The sequence below is a fragment of the Vespa mandarinia genome, chromosome 3, assembly GCF_050613455.1.
Source record: "Vespa mandarinia isolate Hongniang chromosome 3, ASM5061345v1, whole genome shotgun sequence".
NCBI lineage: Eukaryota > Metazoa > Arthropoda > Insecta > Hymenoptera > Vespidae > Vespa > Vespa mandarinia.
In genome coordinates, this window is record NC_140812.1 from 4,708,303 (window position 1) to 4,722,614 (window position 14,312).

At 39.7% G+C, this 14,312-nt stretch overlaps 1 protein-coding gene across 4 annotated transcripts in view; it reads left to right on the forward strand.

The window, feature by feature from the left end:
• Sox102F (transcription factor Sox102F) overlaps positions 1-14,312 on the forward strand; it is a 177,208-nt gene that overhangs the window by 110,191 nt on the left and 52,705 nt on the right. The window contains exon 1 of one of the 4 annotated variants that reach the window (XM_085655815.1): positions 11,155-12,194. The exons of the other annotated variants lie outside the window; for them this stretch is intronic. Within the exon in view, the coding sequence (XP_085511941.1) occupies positions 12,178-12,194 (17 nt within the window). The 5' untranslated portion in view covers positions 11,155-12,177. Of the gene's footprint in view, positions 1-11,154; positions 12,195-14,312 lie in introns of those variants that run through there. 4 annotated transcript variants of the gene reach the window in all.

A 14,312-nucleotide genomic window follows, 5' to 3' on the forward strand; every position in this document is an offset into this window, starting at 1 on the left:
ACTCTACTTCACTCGTCTCAATTCGAGATTCGATCGTGACGCTGATCTAATTCCATATCTATTCTACCGATACATATAGATATAATATCTTCCTACGTATGGCTAGATAGTATATGGTATAGAAACAAACTCTCTCTCTCTCTCTCTCTTTCTCTCTCTTTCTCTCTTTCTCTGTCTCTCTCTCTATCTCTCTTTCTCTCTCTCTCTCTCTTTCTTGCCACGAACTTCCCTCGAATCGCAAAGATTTCATTCGAGGAAAATATAGAAACGCGGCTCCCCTTTGATCTTTCGTTAGGCTGCGATCTTTGTTGTTGGTTTGTAACTATCAGTGCGTCTTCTCGAGCGTTGATACGGTGGCCCACGTAATAATATCGCACCGAAAGAAAGAGAGAGAAAGAAAGAGAGAGAGAGAGAGAGATTCACTCTCTGAAATAACCATACGCAAGCTCTTTTTCTCTTTTCCTTTCTCTCTTTCTCTTTCTTTCTCTCTCTGTTTCTCTCTCTCTCTCTCTCTCTCTCTCTATTTCTCTCTCTCAAGTGTTTGCAGAGATGATCAGAGCAGTTTCCATGCGGTAGAGAAAGACGTAAAGCTCGAAAAGTGAGAGAGAGAGAGAGAGAGAGAAAGAGAGAGAGAGAGAGAAGAGAGAGAGAGTGATATGAAGGGGGGAGGTAAGAGACGAGGGAGAATGAGTCGAAGGTGGTGGATGAGAAGAGGAAGGAGGTAAGAGGAAGGGAGGAAGCAAGAAAAGGAGAAGAAGAGAGGATCTCCTCTCGCCTATTTATAGACTTGTGTGTTCGTTTCGGATGACTTTGGGTGCTGCACGAATCTGCTACGGTGGAAGGCATTATTATGGTAAACCAACCGACGGCGCTCCGTTTATTATCTCGGAGTTTATTGTGCTTCCGCGGCCGATTAACTCGTCTAGTCTTGAGATCGGAACCGCTCGTGAAACTTCTTCGTTGTAGTCGTCGTCTTTCTCTTTAGTAGACTGGCTCGTGCGTGGCACGCCGCATCTCGAATTATTTCATCCTTCTTTATCATCTTCTTTCAAGAGAAAGACAAGTAAAGTGAGAGCGAAAGAGAGATAGAGAGAGAGAGAGGGAGAGAGAGAGAGAGAGAGAGAGAGAGAGAGTGAGATAGGACAATTGGTTGATTGTTTAAAAGTTAAGCTTTTGAACACACTATGGAAATGCCATAAAATTTTTTTTTTATATATTCAATCGATAATTTGTTAATATTTTATACAAACGATAATTTTATTTCGTTTACTTTGATAACTATTCCTCATTTATATCTTTATATATTGTAGATTGATTATGTACGATACTTTATTATATATTTATTTTGTAGCTTACCTAAACTTTCCGACAAAGTAGTTCATAATTTAATCTTCATTTTTTCATTCTTTTCTTTTTTTTTTTTTTATTCATAAAAACAAATAATCGCGTAAATATGAAAAATTTTTTTGATACTGATCATCTGTCAACGTAAGAGTACCGTGTTCAATGGACCAACCACAAGAGTCAGCTTATTGTTTCTTATGGTTCGTTGCGGCGTAACGAAAGCCGAACGAGATGGAAAGAAAATGAAAGGAGAGTGAGAGAGAAAGAGAGAGAGAAAGAGAGAGAGAGAGAGAGAGAGACGAAGAGACGATAATAATAGCCATACGCTTACTCTTCTAGCAGCCGACGTCCGCTCATTCGCTCGCTCGCGTGCCGTTTTCTCGCTTCGACTTTATGAAATATCCTCGCCATTCTTTCCAGCCTGACTCACTCTCGCGCGGCAGGCTTTCATTCACGAACGCAGCCGCACGAAGAGAAGAGAACAGCGCGATACTCGTTCAGCAGCGATACGTCAATTTAATAACGCACTTACTTTGAACGCGTATTTCAAAAATTAGACAAAAAGAAAAATAAAGAAAATATCTTTAAATACATTTTTTTTTCTTCCGTTGAAATTGACAAAATAATTTAATTTTTTTTTCAATATAATAAATATTGAAAAAAATTTTCAATATTTATTGAAATTAAATTAATTATTCAAAAATTAAATTAAATTATTATTCAAAATAATAACGTACATATGTCAAAGTATTAATTTTTATTGAAAAGTGTTTAATTCTTTTTGCCACGCTATATTTATTTAATTGTATTATCTATAATTGTTTGTGAAACAAATTTTCCATGGTGTATATTTTATTTTCTTTTTCTTTTTTTATTTGTCGTATCACAGTTACATAAATTGTGATTTGTACTATCGTCATAAATAAGAAATCTCGTGCGCTTAATTGGCACATATACTTATTATTAAAAAAAAAAAAAAAAAAAAAAGGAAAAATTAAGAAACTATCAGCGTAAACGTCGATGAGCGAACAGTTTGCTCCCCTCATAGTATAATTGTGCATAATCGTTCGCGTGTCAAAAGCTACTTCGTATATAATGTATATATGTATATATGCATATATATATATATATATGTATATAACGGGTGATACGATATTCAAACGATAAGTCGCGTGAGAGCGGAAATAAAGTTAAGCGAAACAGAAGATTTTCACGCTGATTACTCTTCATATTAACTATAAGAGACTAGAAAAGGGTCGGTAAATTCCGCACGCGCCCACGATACGAGAATAAAAACTGAGAACATGTTTGTTACTCGAATATATATAAATATATATATAAATATATATATATATATATATATATATATATATATACATATATATGTATAGAGACACATATTCTTAATAACATATTCTTAATAAATATAAAATCTGTGTTTGGAATTTTTCAAAAATTATTATTTTTTTCCAATCCAGATGAAATGTTTTATAATTTTTCCTCGTGATCGAAGGGGAAGTAGTTTCGGCTGTTTGAATTGTTGAAATATTAGCTATAAAATAGGCCGTAAGGCTTTTAACAAGTGAAAGATAGAGAAGACGGTAAACGACCGACGTAAAGTGTGGAGCAAGAAATAGAGAAAGAAATTGAGAAGTTGGTTACACTAGAAATGCATTAATTGATTAATGATCGTGATCTGTGTTCCGTGTTTTGCGTTCCGTGTTCTGTTTTGCTTTTTTGTTCTGTGTAGTTAAATGGATGGCGCGACAATAGGATGCTTTGTATAAATCCGAGAGTTCTCGATCTTCGCATATAATCCGAAGTAATTCGAATTTTTAATATATTATTTCGTGATAAAAATTTTCTAATTTATTTATATAGAAGGTACGTAGAAATATTTGTCAAAATATTTCAATAAACAGTGATTAAATTCAAAGTACGAAACGATCGATCAATCGATTAGACTTTTATATTTCATCTTGAATTTCTAGCTTCGATAGGTCGACTAATTCAATCGTCCGTTATCACGAATGTCACGTGAAACGAGTAACGATCGAACTTAAATTCGAGTGATCCTTGAAACGAGCGAACGATCAGTCGGACGAGACAGTCGTGATACGTCGATCGTTCAGCAAGATCGTAATTCAGCCCCACGCTTACTCGAGCATTGGCCTTTAACTATCTAACTCTCTCTCTCTCTCTCTCCTTCTTAGTAATTAATCGAATCATTATACGAACTCACTTATACCTTCAATTTAATTATTCTCCAAGTGAACACCTGTCACGTCCTCCCTCTCTCCTTCTCCCACTCCCTTTCGCTCTCGTTCTCTTTCTTCCTTTCTCTCTGTTTCTATAACTACCTGTCTACTTATCTCTCTCTCTCTCTCTCTCTCTCTCTCTCTCTGATGTGTTATTTATATGGGCGTTTAACGGTGAATAGTTCGCGGCACGCCGTTGGACATAGTGGTGGCTCGCACTCACCACGAGTTTGACACGATGGCTCGAACGTGCGCCCAGCCACGCGTCCATTCCCACTCCTCGACACCTTTCATCTACCTCTCTCTCTCTCTCTCCTCTCTGTATGTGTGTATGTGTGTGTGTGTGTGTGTGTGTCTTTTCTGACTCTTCCTCTTTCTATGTCTTCCCACGCCAGGAAGCCAGTAACGTATCGATGCACCAACGATAGACGATCCGACGTGCTCTTTAAATTCCGATCCGTTGCACTCTCGTACACTTTAAATTCCATTCTCGAATAATCAGAATGAATATAATATTAAATTGATTAGAAACGATGTTTATATCCATTTCTTTTCTTTTCCCTTTTTTTTTCTTTTCTTTTTCTTACTTTCAACTTAAGATTTATCTAACAAATCCTAACGTAGGCAATTTTTTTGCTATGAGAATTTTTAATAAAGATGATTATTGCCAATAAAATCGCATAGTTATTATTCAACTTTCTACGAATATGACAGCCACGTACGTACGTACGTATGTATGTATGTATGTATGTGTATGTATTATTAATGTATGATAAATTATATTTATCAGATAAATTTAACGATGTCGTTTACGCGAACCGTCCGTTTTCGATTTCTCTAATTTTCTCGTCTCGACCGAGAAGTCGCTATTTTGAAAGGGAGATAAAGACCGAGTATACGACAGTCAAAGAAACAAATCATTAACGGGGAATGGAAAAGGCAGGAGAAGTCTCGATGTTTCTGTATCCGAGAAGGATAGGATGAAACGGGTTGTTTGGAACCAGGGAAATAGAGAAAAGCCGACAAAGGTTTAACCACTATTTATAATCGCGTAGGCGTACGAAGTTAGTAGACGAAGGGGGGTGACGACTTCGAAGAGTGTGCGTGTGTGTGTGTGTGTGTATACATATGTGTGTATGTGAAAGGTACTCAACGAACAGGGCGATATATTAATAATGGGAGCAACAAAGCGAGAAGGAAGAAGAATAAGAAAGAAGTGGAACAAAAAAGGAAGGAAGCGAAGAAGGATGAGCCACGTCGTCTCCCGTCTTCCTTTCTCTCTCCCTTTCTCTCTCTCTCTCTCTCTCTCTCTCTCTTTCTTTCTTTCTATCTCTGTTTCTCTCTCTGTCTAAGTTCCTGATCTAAATTCGTCTCAAGCCCCGTTGCAACCGTTTGGCTTAAGGCTAACGGTTCGTCCGGTGTCTCTTTCTCTTTCTCTTTCTCTTTCTCTTACCGTGATCGCGACTCTCATTCATAAGGAGAAGAAGAAGAAGAAGAAGAAGAAGAAGAAGAAGAAGAAGACGAGGAAAGATGAGGGTAGGTGGAGAAGCCTGAAGAGAAACAGAGAGAAAGAAAGAAAGAGAGAGAGAGAGAGAGTGAGAGAGAGTAGGTAAGAAAGAGAGAAGAGTGCGCCGGAAACGTTGGCGAGTCAGTGTATTCATTCACAAGTGTGGTCAGGACGGTGTCGTCTTCTCCACCTTTTTCTTCTTCTTCTTCTTCTTCTTATCTTTCTTCTTCTTCTTCTTCTTCTCCTTCTTCTTCTTCTTCTTCTTCTCCTTCTTCTTCTTTCTTCTTCTTCTTCTTCTTCACCGCCGCTGCCACCGCCGTCGTCGTCGCCGTCGTCGTCGTCGTCGTCGTCGTCGTCGTCGTCGTCGTTGTGATGCTCAGTACTGTGGACGATGTCGTCTTCTTCTCTTCGTCGTCTTCCAACGCGAGCAAAACGTTCCGACGCCACCGTCGTCTTAGTCGTAGTCGTCGTCTTCGTCGTCTTCGTCGTCGCCTAACATAAATCTCGTCTCTTTCTCTCGCCTCATACTCCATCTCTTTCTCTCCACTGGTACACCCACTATTAGAAACGCGTTCCTCCTACTCAAGCTCTCTCGGCGATGCACGAGCATTACGCCGGACGTGTATATAACACTCATTGTTCTTGTCTGCTCCCGCACACCGACGGCTGGTACCGGAATAGAATGGTATCCCGATGCCGCCCGGTTAATATGCTCCCGCGCAACGAAATGCCACGGAGCGGACGTTGAAAATCGCGATCCGCCCTGCTTCTAAAATCGCAAACACGAGAAGTGTCTTTTCCTTTTTCTTTTTCTTTTCTTCGTCTTCTTTTCTTTTCTTTTTTCTTTTCTCATTTTTCTTTTTTTTTTATTTTTTTCTTTTTCTTTTTCTTCATTTCCTTCTTTCTCTCAAAGTTCCAACTTTAGGATTTTCTTAGGCAAAACGCACTAATCGTACTTACTTTTTTTTCTTCTTAACATTTAATCTATCTACCATTATTAAATAGATAATATATCAAGTATAGGCTCGTATAAATGAAGAACTTTAAGTTTTCTTCCAAATGTGTCTAATCTCTGAATTTTTATACTTCATACTAACGATAAATTATTTAATACGTATGTATTCTAATCCATATAAAGGATATAGATCTTGATTCTTGTTGCTTTTCTATAGGTAGGTATATATATATATATATATATATATATATATATATATATTTTGACTGTACGAAACTCCGAAGAGCTCAGGAAGTGTCGTAAATATCGGTTCGCTTCGATTTATCGAGTCCGAAACATTTAGCAAGAGCATAAGACGTATACCGACAAACACGATGGAATTCAAGGAACAAGTCGAGAGTTCGTTAAAACTTATCCGGCCATTCCTACGATCCTTAACTTTTTCTCCGTTTCGATTTCTTGACATCACAATGCCGATCCTTATTGAGAGTGTACATACGTTAAAGTTAAAAAAAAAAAGAAATAAATAAAAAATCAAAAAGAAGAGAAAATTAAAGCACATTTATCTCTTTACCACAAACGGGACATGATATTTTCCCTCTTTCTCTTTCTCCCCCCCCCTCCCACCGCCCCCTCCCCACCTATCTCTTTCTCTCTTTCTTTATAAATTCTCCATATTCCTTCTCCTCTTCTTCTAATTATGTCCAAGGTTGGCACATTCGATTTCTATCGCATGCCATACGTAGAATGCCTTTTAGGCGATACAATATGAACAGGAACGAGTTTTACGAGTGCAAAAGAAGATAAGTTGCGATTTCCAAGAAGAATGCGAAAGTCCATCCTGAGTTATTCCGTGCTCTGCTCGCATACGAATAACTTGAGAGGAGAAAGGAATAATCGATCGTATCATTTTCAAAGCCCTTTCGTTCAATAAAAATTTGAATATATATCTTCTTATCCGAATAAGACAATTCATCATTATCATTATCGTCATTATTATCATCATCATCATCATCATTATCATCATCGTCGTCGTCGTCGTCATTATTATCATCATTAGCCAAATTATCATTTCAGGTTTATTCCACGCGCTTTATTCGTGAGAATGAAATTGAAAAAAAAAAAAAAAGAAGAACTTTCCACATTTGCAAGCTTCTACACGAGAGACATGCATGAGCGACGCAATGCGTATTTCCTTTGGCAAGAAACGCGAAATCTCGGGTGTATCGACGTTGGTAACAGGCGAGTTGTACAACGCTATGTTACTTCAAAGAAGGCTTAGAGTCGAGAAAGAGATAGAAACGGTGAGGAAGAGAAGAGAAGAGAGAGAGAGAGAGAGAAAGAGAGAGAGAGAGAGAGAAAGAGAGAGAGAGAGAGAGAAACGAGAAAAGAGAAAGAGAACGGGTAATGATCGTGGCTCGTAGTTGTTGACAAAAGAGAGCATTCGCGAGTGGACGAAAGGCGGGTTATAATGGTGGGAGAGAACGGGTGAGGAGGACTGGGGAAGGGGGTTATAAGAGGTAGGAGTCGAGGGTGCGGTGATGCGGAGAACGAACTCGCGGTGGAACGGGCTGGAAGGAATGGTTTTGCGGAGGACATGAAAGGGATGCGCACCGACGCCACGCTCCGACTGTTCCTCCCCTCTTTCTCTATCCCTCTCTCTCTCTCTCTCTCTCTCTCTCTCTCTCTCTCTCTCACTCACTCTCTTTCGCTTCTCGCACAAGCAAGAACAGCAGGGATGATAGTAGAACCGTATGTCGGTAGCATATATACATACGATATATGTACGTTGTGTTATATAGATATACCTATGTGCGGAGACGAGGTAGGATATTCTATCCGAGCGTGCTTCGCTTTCGGTGGTAATGGTGGGGGATGTTGCGGAGGGATGAACGCGCCGGAGATAAGCCGACTGACGTCAACCGAAGAACCCTTTACCGTCGGCACATACGTGAAATGTCTTGTACTTTCCGAATCTCTATCTTTTCGCTTTTCTAAGAGAAAATTTCGATAACTCAAGAAAGGCAATACGTGGATTTAATAACTTATATTTTATTTTCACATACACACACACACACACATACACACTGATATTTGAATATTTATAATATTTTATTTTTTCTTCTGGTCTAATACTTTACAAATTATCTTGATGTATTAAAATAATATATTATTTTTGTAAAAATCCTTTAGGATATGTCGAATGATCGCGTGTTCTTCCAAAAGAATAATAACAACGAGATTAATAACTTTAAGTATCATACATACTATTCATTAGGAATAACAAATAAGAATTTTCTCATTTCCTTGTCTCCAGGTATAGTGTATATTATATAATTTCTCATTATATAAAGTATGTATTCTAGATATTTTACAATTCTTATAATGCAAATAGAAAGATAACTTGTGGGTCTTATGTATATAAATATATTAAACCGATCGTAATTAAAAATGATTATAATTAAGATGTGCGTTATGCGGACCATGGCTGCGTTCCTATCTTCTTAAATATACATACCTATCTAGAATATCATTAACCATTTACGTTGGTATAATATAATAGATACGCTCATTACTTTTTTTTTTTCTAATTCATATTCAACTTGCATTAGAATGATCCAAGTACAATAAAATCAAATTAAAGAATTAAATGAACACCTATGTGTATATATATATATATATATATATATGTGTATATATATATATATATATGTGTATATATATATATGTGTGTATATATATATATATATGTGTATATATATATATATATATACATATATATGTGTGTGTGTGTATGTGTGTATATACATATTTAATAAATAATTAAGAAAATAGCATAAACCCATGGTTCCATTTCATACGAAAAGGACTTCTAATATTTCTATTAAATATTTTATCATCATTAATGAATTAATTTGATGACTATCGATAATAAAATAGGATCAAAAAGAAGAGCGAATCGGAACGCACCTGTGCGAAGCGCAGGAGCCACTGCTGGTTGCTTTAGCGAAAGAGTGGAGGCAAAGAGAGGCAAGCAGGGGTATGTGGGCGGACAGCTCGACGACAACAATGAGCATTGTGATTTGCGCGGGTGTGCCTGGGCTCCTATTGGTCGCTTCTCTTCACCACCTCCACTTCGGCGTCTCGACAAGGCCGATAGGCGCCGGCCGGGGGTTGTACCGTCGCCGCCGCCGCCACCGCCTCCGCTCGAAACAATAGACAATGCGCACTGCCAGACTCCACCGCCGCCTCCAAAGACCTACGTTGCACCTGATTCGACCTCTCTTCTCCTCCTTCCCGTTTTTCCTCAAATCCAACCTTTCTAACTGCAGAATAGAAATCTCCTTTATGACTTCGATCGTTCAAAATGAAATATTCCGATAGCTTTGATTTTGTTTAGACATTTGATTTTTTTTTTTTTTTTTAATAGATATTTTATCACGAATTTTTCAAACTTCAATTACGCAGGTATTATGTTCAAAAAATTGTCAAACATTTTCTTCTTAAGTAAATAATGATTGCGAGAAATTATTGTACTATATTTCGATTATTTTAGATTTTATTATACGAGTCAGAGGTTATATCATTCATGGATATCAATGAATCACTTACTTTTCAACTCGTTCGTTCGAAAAGAAAAAGAAAATAAATAAATCACAAGTACCCTCCTCCTTCCCCCCCCCCGACTCCCCGCCTATCGTAGCCGGTTACGACGAAAAATGGCACGCGCTCGAATTACTTGGGTCACAGTGCATATCCATAACCACAAATGTGCGTGCGTGCGTGCGTGCGTACGTGCGTAGTACGTGCGCGTTAGTAGCCACGTGACATTCGATAGGTCGAGGTTTCAGTAAAGTTCAGGGGTGGTCGCTCGTGCTCACTAATAAAAATGCGTATAAGTCGTTGTGCTAGGCTCGTTATCAAGGCATAGAGAAAAAAAATAGTGAAAGAAAGAAGTTGTCGTTTTGCGAGACAGAAAGCAAATGTCAGTACGATCGGCAGACGACAGTTCCAACATGACGAAAGAGATAGGGACAGGGAGAGAGAGAGAGTGAGAGAGAGAAATAGAAAGAAAGAAGTTAAAGCAGCAACAGTAATAGTGTAGTAGTAATAGTAGTAGTAATAGTAGTAGTAATAGTAGTAGTAGTAGTAGTAGTAGTAGTAGTAGTAGTAGTAGTAGTAGTAGTAGTAGTAATAGTAATAACAACAGAAATGGAGATGGTGGTGGTGGTGGTCAGGTTGATAGTAGAGGGGAGTAGAACGGGTAGGACTGGATACAGCGTGGGTGTTGGAGAAAAGAGGCGGTGACTACGCCCGTAAAGGGGCGTGCCATTGCGAGTAACTGCTGGCTCTGCGTTGGAGCGCGCGCGCGCGCGCCTATGAAGAGAGACGTGACTAAAGGAGCGAGGGTGGGAGGAGGTGGGAAAGAAAGAGAAAGAGAACGATGGTTAGTAGTCGAACGGTGGAGGTTGGCAGTTCGTATTGGTGGTGGTGGTGGTAAATGTGTAGTGGTGGGAGGAAGTAGGACGGAGTGAGTTAACAAAGGCAAGAGAAAGAGTAAGAAAGAGAGAGAGAGAGAGAGAGAGTGAGAGACAGAGAGAGAGAGAAACCACGGGGACGGGAGAGGACAGTAGACGCGAGGAGCGAAAGAGAAAGAAGCTTTGAATGGAGGGGAGTGAGAAAGAGATACAGAGAATGAGAGAGAGAGAGAGAGGGAGAGAGAGAGAAAGAAAGAAAAAAAGAAAGAAAGAGAGAGAAGACGAAGCAGTAGCGCGCGCCGGCTAGCCAGCCAAGCCTGCCAGCCAGCCAGCAAGCAGAAGCAGCAGCAGCAACAGCAGCGCCTTCCGAATCTCATCCCGCACGGTCCTCGGGGCCTTCAGTCAGTCAGCCGACGCTCCGAGACGCGCTGATTATTCCCATTGTATGCTTACCGTCACCGTCGCCACCGCCGCCACCGCCGCCACCGCCGCCGTCGTCGTCGTCGTCGTCGTCGCCGCCGCCGCCGCCGTCGCCGCCGTCGCCGTTGTCGTCGAAGAGGGGGAGTGTCTTTCTCTTTCTCTCTCTCCCTCCTCGAATTCGCTACATCGACGTCGGTCTCTCTCTCTCTCTTTCTCTCTCTCTCTCTCTCTCTCTCTCTCTTTATACTACTGTCTCTCTGCATACACCTCTCTTTCTCTTTCTCTCTTTCTTTCTCTTTCTCGCTCACTCCACAAGCAGCAAAGCAGTAGAGTCGCAACCTCCCTCTCGCTCCCGGCCGGCCTTTCCGGTACTACGAGACCGGCGCTCTAGCGAGGTTACACGGCGCCTCGTTGCCCGCGGCAGTGGTACGTGGACCGGAGGAGTGTCGCTAGCACGTCGACGCCGCGAGCGGACGCGTCACGCTAACCGCGCGCGATCCTGTGGATCGCTGAAAGGATTTAAAAGGATCCCCACGCGATACAAAGTGTATACCAATCGATGTAAACGTGATCGATCTTACTCCAACTCATTCAGTGACAGTGTTTTGTTCTTTAATAATAATTCTTCCTCCTTCTCCTTCTTCTCCTCCTCCTCCTCCTCCTCCTCCTCCTCCTCCTCCTCCTTCTCCTCCTCCTCTTCCTTCTCCTTCTCCCCCTCCTCTTCCTTGTTACTTCGCTTTTTTCTTTTTTACTCTTTCTCTTTTTCTCTCTCTCTCTCTCTTTTTTTTAAATTCTTTAATATTGAGAGAATATTCTTTTCGATTGGTGTTGTAATATTTATGGGAAAACTTCTTAGTCCGCCGACAACAACGAATCTTTGAGGAACGAAAACATTCTGTTACTCTGTGAGGAATCATGACCTAGGCCTGATCTCTTGGTGTTGGTTTGGCGGCTGCCGGTTATTGAATCAATTCGTTCCTGCATCATATCGTCTTCGAAGAGACAGATTAAACAGAAACGAGCACGACGGAATCGTCCTATCGTCATCTTTATCATCGTCATCGTCATCTTCTTTTATATCGTCGTCATCGTTCTCCTATTTTATTGTCGGCAGTGTCGAGTTTGTGCAGGTGTGCGTTTTGTTTGATACGTGACAAGTGTCGCTACACCGTCGTCGACGTGCCGAACGCGATACCGACGCACGGGCAGAATGATATGAGTACGTTTGGCAGGTGAGTGACAGCTCGTTTTTTCTTTCTTTCTTTCTTTCATTTTCTCTCTCTCTCTCTCTCTCTCTCTCTCTCTCTCTTTTGTTATTTCTTTCTAATACTTTTATTCATTTTACTCTCTCATCTCGAACGTAGTCGATTTTAAGATTTTGCGAAATTATGTGTTTTAATATCGATCGATCGAAGAATCGAATAGAAAGATTAAATCGTTGGATAGAATAAGTTTGATATATATATATTTTTTTTTCGTTCATATGATAAAAAGAATCGTGTCGGTTAATTCTTGGTTAACAGAGTAGATACGCATCAACGAGCCATGTGTCCGCGAACGATGGAAATGAGATAGAGGGATTCAGGACGATTAGAACGGAACGAGAGGGAGAATGAGAGAGAAAGAGAGAAGGGGAAACACAACTACGGGAAGGGTGTCAAAGTGAGAGAGGAAACGCATCTGACCCAGTGACCCTTCTTGCTTCGACCTCTCCTCTTGCCTTCCTTCCGCCAGATTCCACACACTCCTTCGGGCTTCTAAGCCCTCACACTCGACCCTTTCGAAATCCTCAAACTCCTCTTTCTCGAGGGATGGTAACAAATACCGACAAAATCACACGAGAAATCTAAGAAATCATTTATCTTCGCTTTATCATTCATTGATTAATGAGTTAAGATCTAAAAAATCGATGAGTATCGATCTTGAGAAAAAAGAAAAAAAAAAAAAGAAAATGTTTATAAAGTATCATCAGACTGTATTTTTGGTAATAAGTAAACAAAGATTCCATCGTGAGTTAACCGTACTCTCATATTAACTGTAGAATCTGTCAGTAGCTGTCCTCATAAATCACTTGCAAAAAAAAAAGAAAAATCGTAACTTCTTAAAAATTCGTTCATTTTCAAGATAATTTTCAATGAGAAACATTGAATGAATCTTCTACGTTCCACGGAGATTCGGAATCTAACAGGAGATTTGAATTTTTAATGGTATCTAACGGTGAGAAAGGTGCCGACGTGTGTGATCATCTTAAGAAAGTGTGAGATTGCATGCGTGAGCCGCATGTCGGTTTCGGGGCGACTTAAAGCGCACAGTGGGAGCCCTTATTGTTGAGCGATCTCTCTCGAAGGGTCGCCGCATTGCTCCCCTAACGTAAACAGCCCTTGTTCGTCGCCTAAGGGTGAAAGAAAAGGATGGATAGAGAGAATCGGGGAGGGGTAGACGGGCCCTTATTAAAAGTCATAAGAGAAGTAAATTTTTCATTGTAAACCAATTAAAATATACATTGGTATAGATAGGGTGATCGAATGTAACGTGTGTTTCGTGTTACATAAAAATAATGTTACATAGTACCTAAAACCTGAAAGTTTCTTTTCGTTAAAGCTCACTTGGAAAGTTCAAGCTTTCTGAGACTCTCGCACCGCTGGAGATCGAACACGCACGTTCTCTTCTCTTACCCGTCTATATTTATGATCCTTTGTCTAACTCTAAAACTTTAAATATAGACAATCATCGGAGGTTTATTTATAACGGCGCTCCTTGAATTATTTTTAAACGAACACGCCGATTCCCTATAACTATGCCGGCGAGATTTCTTTCGACTAAGACGCGCCGGGTTAATGCGTTTCGCGTATAAAACGTGCGTTATCGTGGTATAGCTCGTTTGTCGGCTTGGTAAAGAGCCTTCCTATTACTTACTACCATGAGTATCGCTCATGCATTTCTCCTTTTTATTTTTTATTATTTTATGTATTTTTTTTTTTTTTTTTTTTTATTTAATTTTGTTTTTGTCTCTTTTTTGGTATTTTTATTTATTTCTTTTTTATTTTTTTTATTGGTTATTAGTCACTCGCGAATCATCGTATCGAATCGTTTGCCAACGACATTTATGAAAATAACTAGCAAACGTTATGTAAACTTCCTAGTATATACTCTCTCTCTCTCTCTCTCTTTCTCTCTCTCTCTCTCTTCTTCTTTTTTCCCCTATAAATTATATACATATATATCATTTTTTATTGATTGAACAAAATAACCGAGTACGGCTAACTAATCCGAGTTTATCTCTCGTTAATCGGGAAAGCACTTTCATTTCCGGGTTAGTAAGAAGAGTTAGTTTTCCCCCAGAATAACTT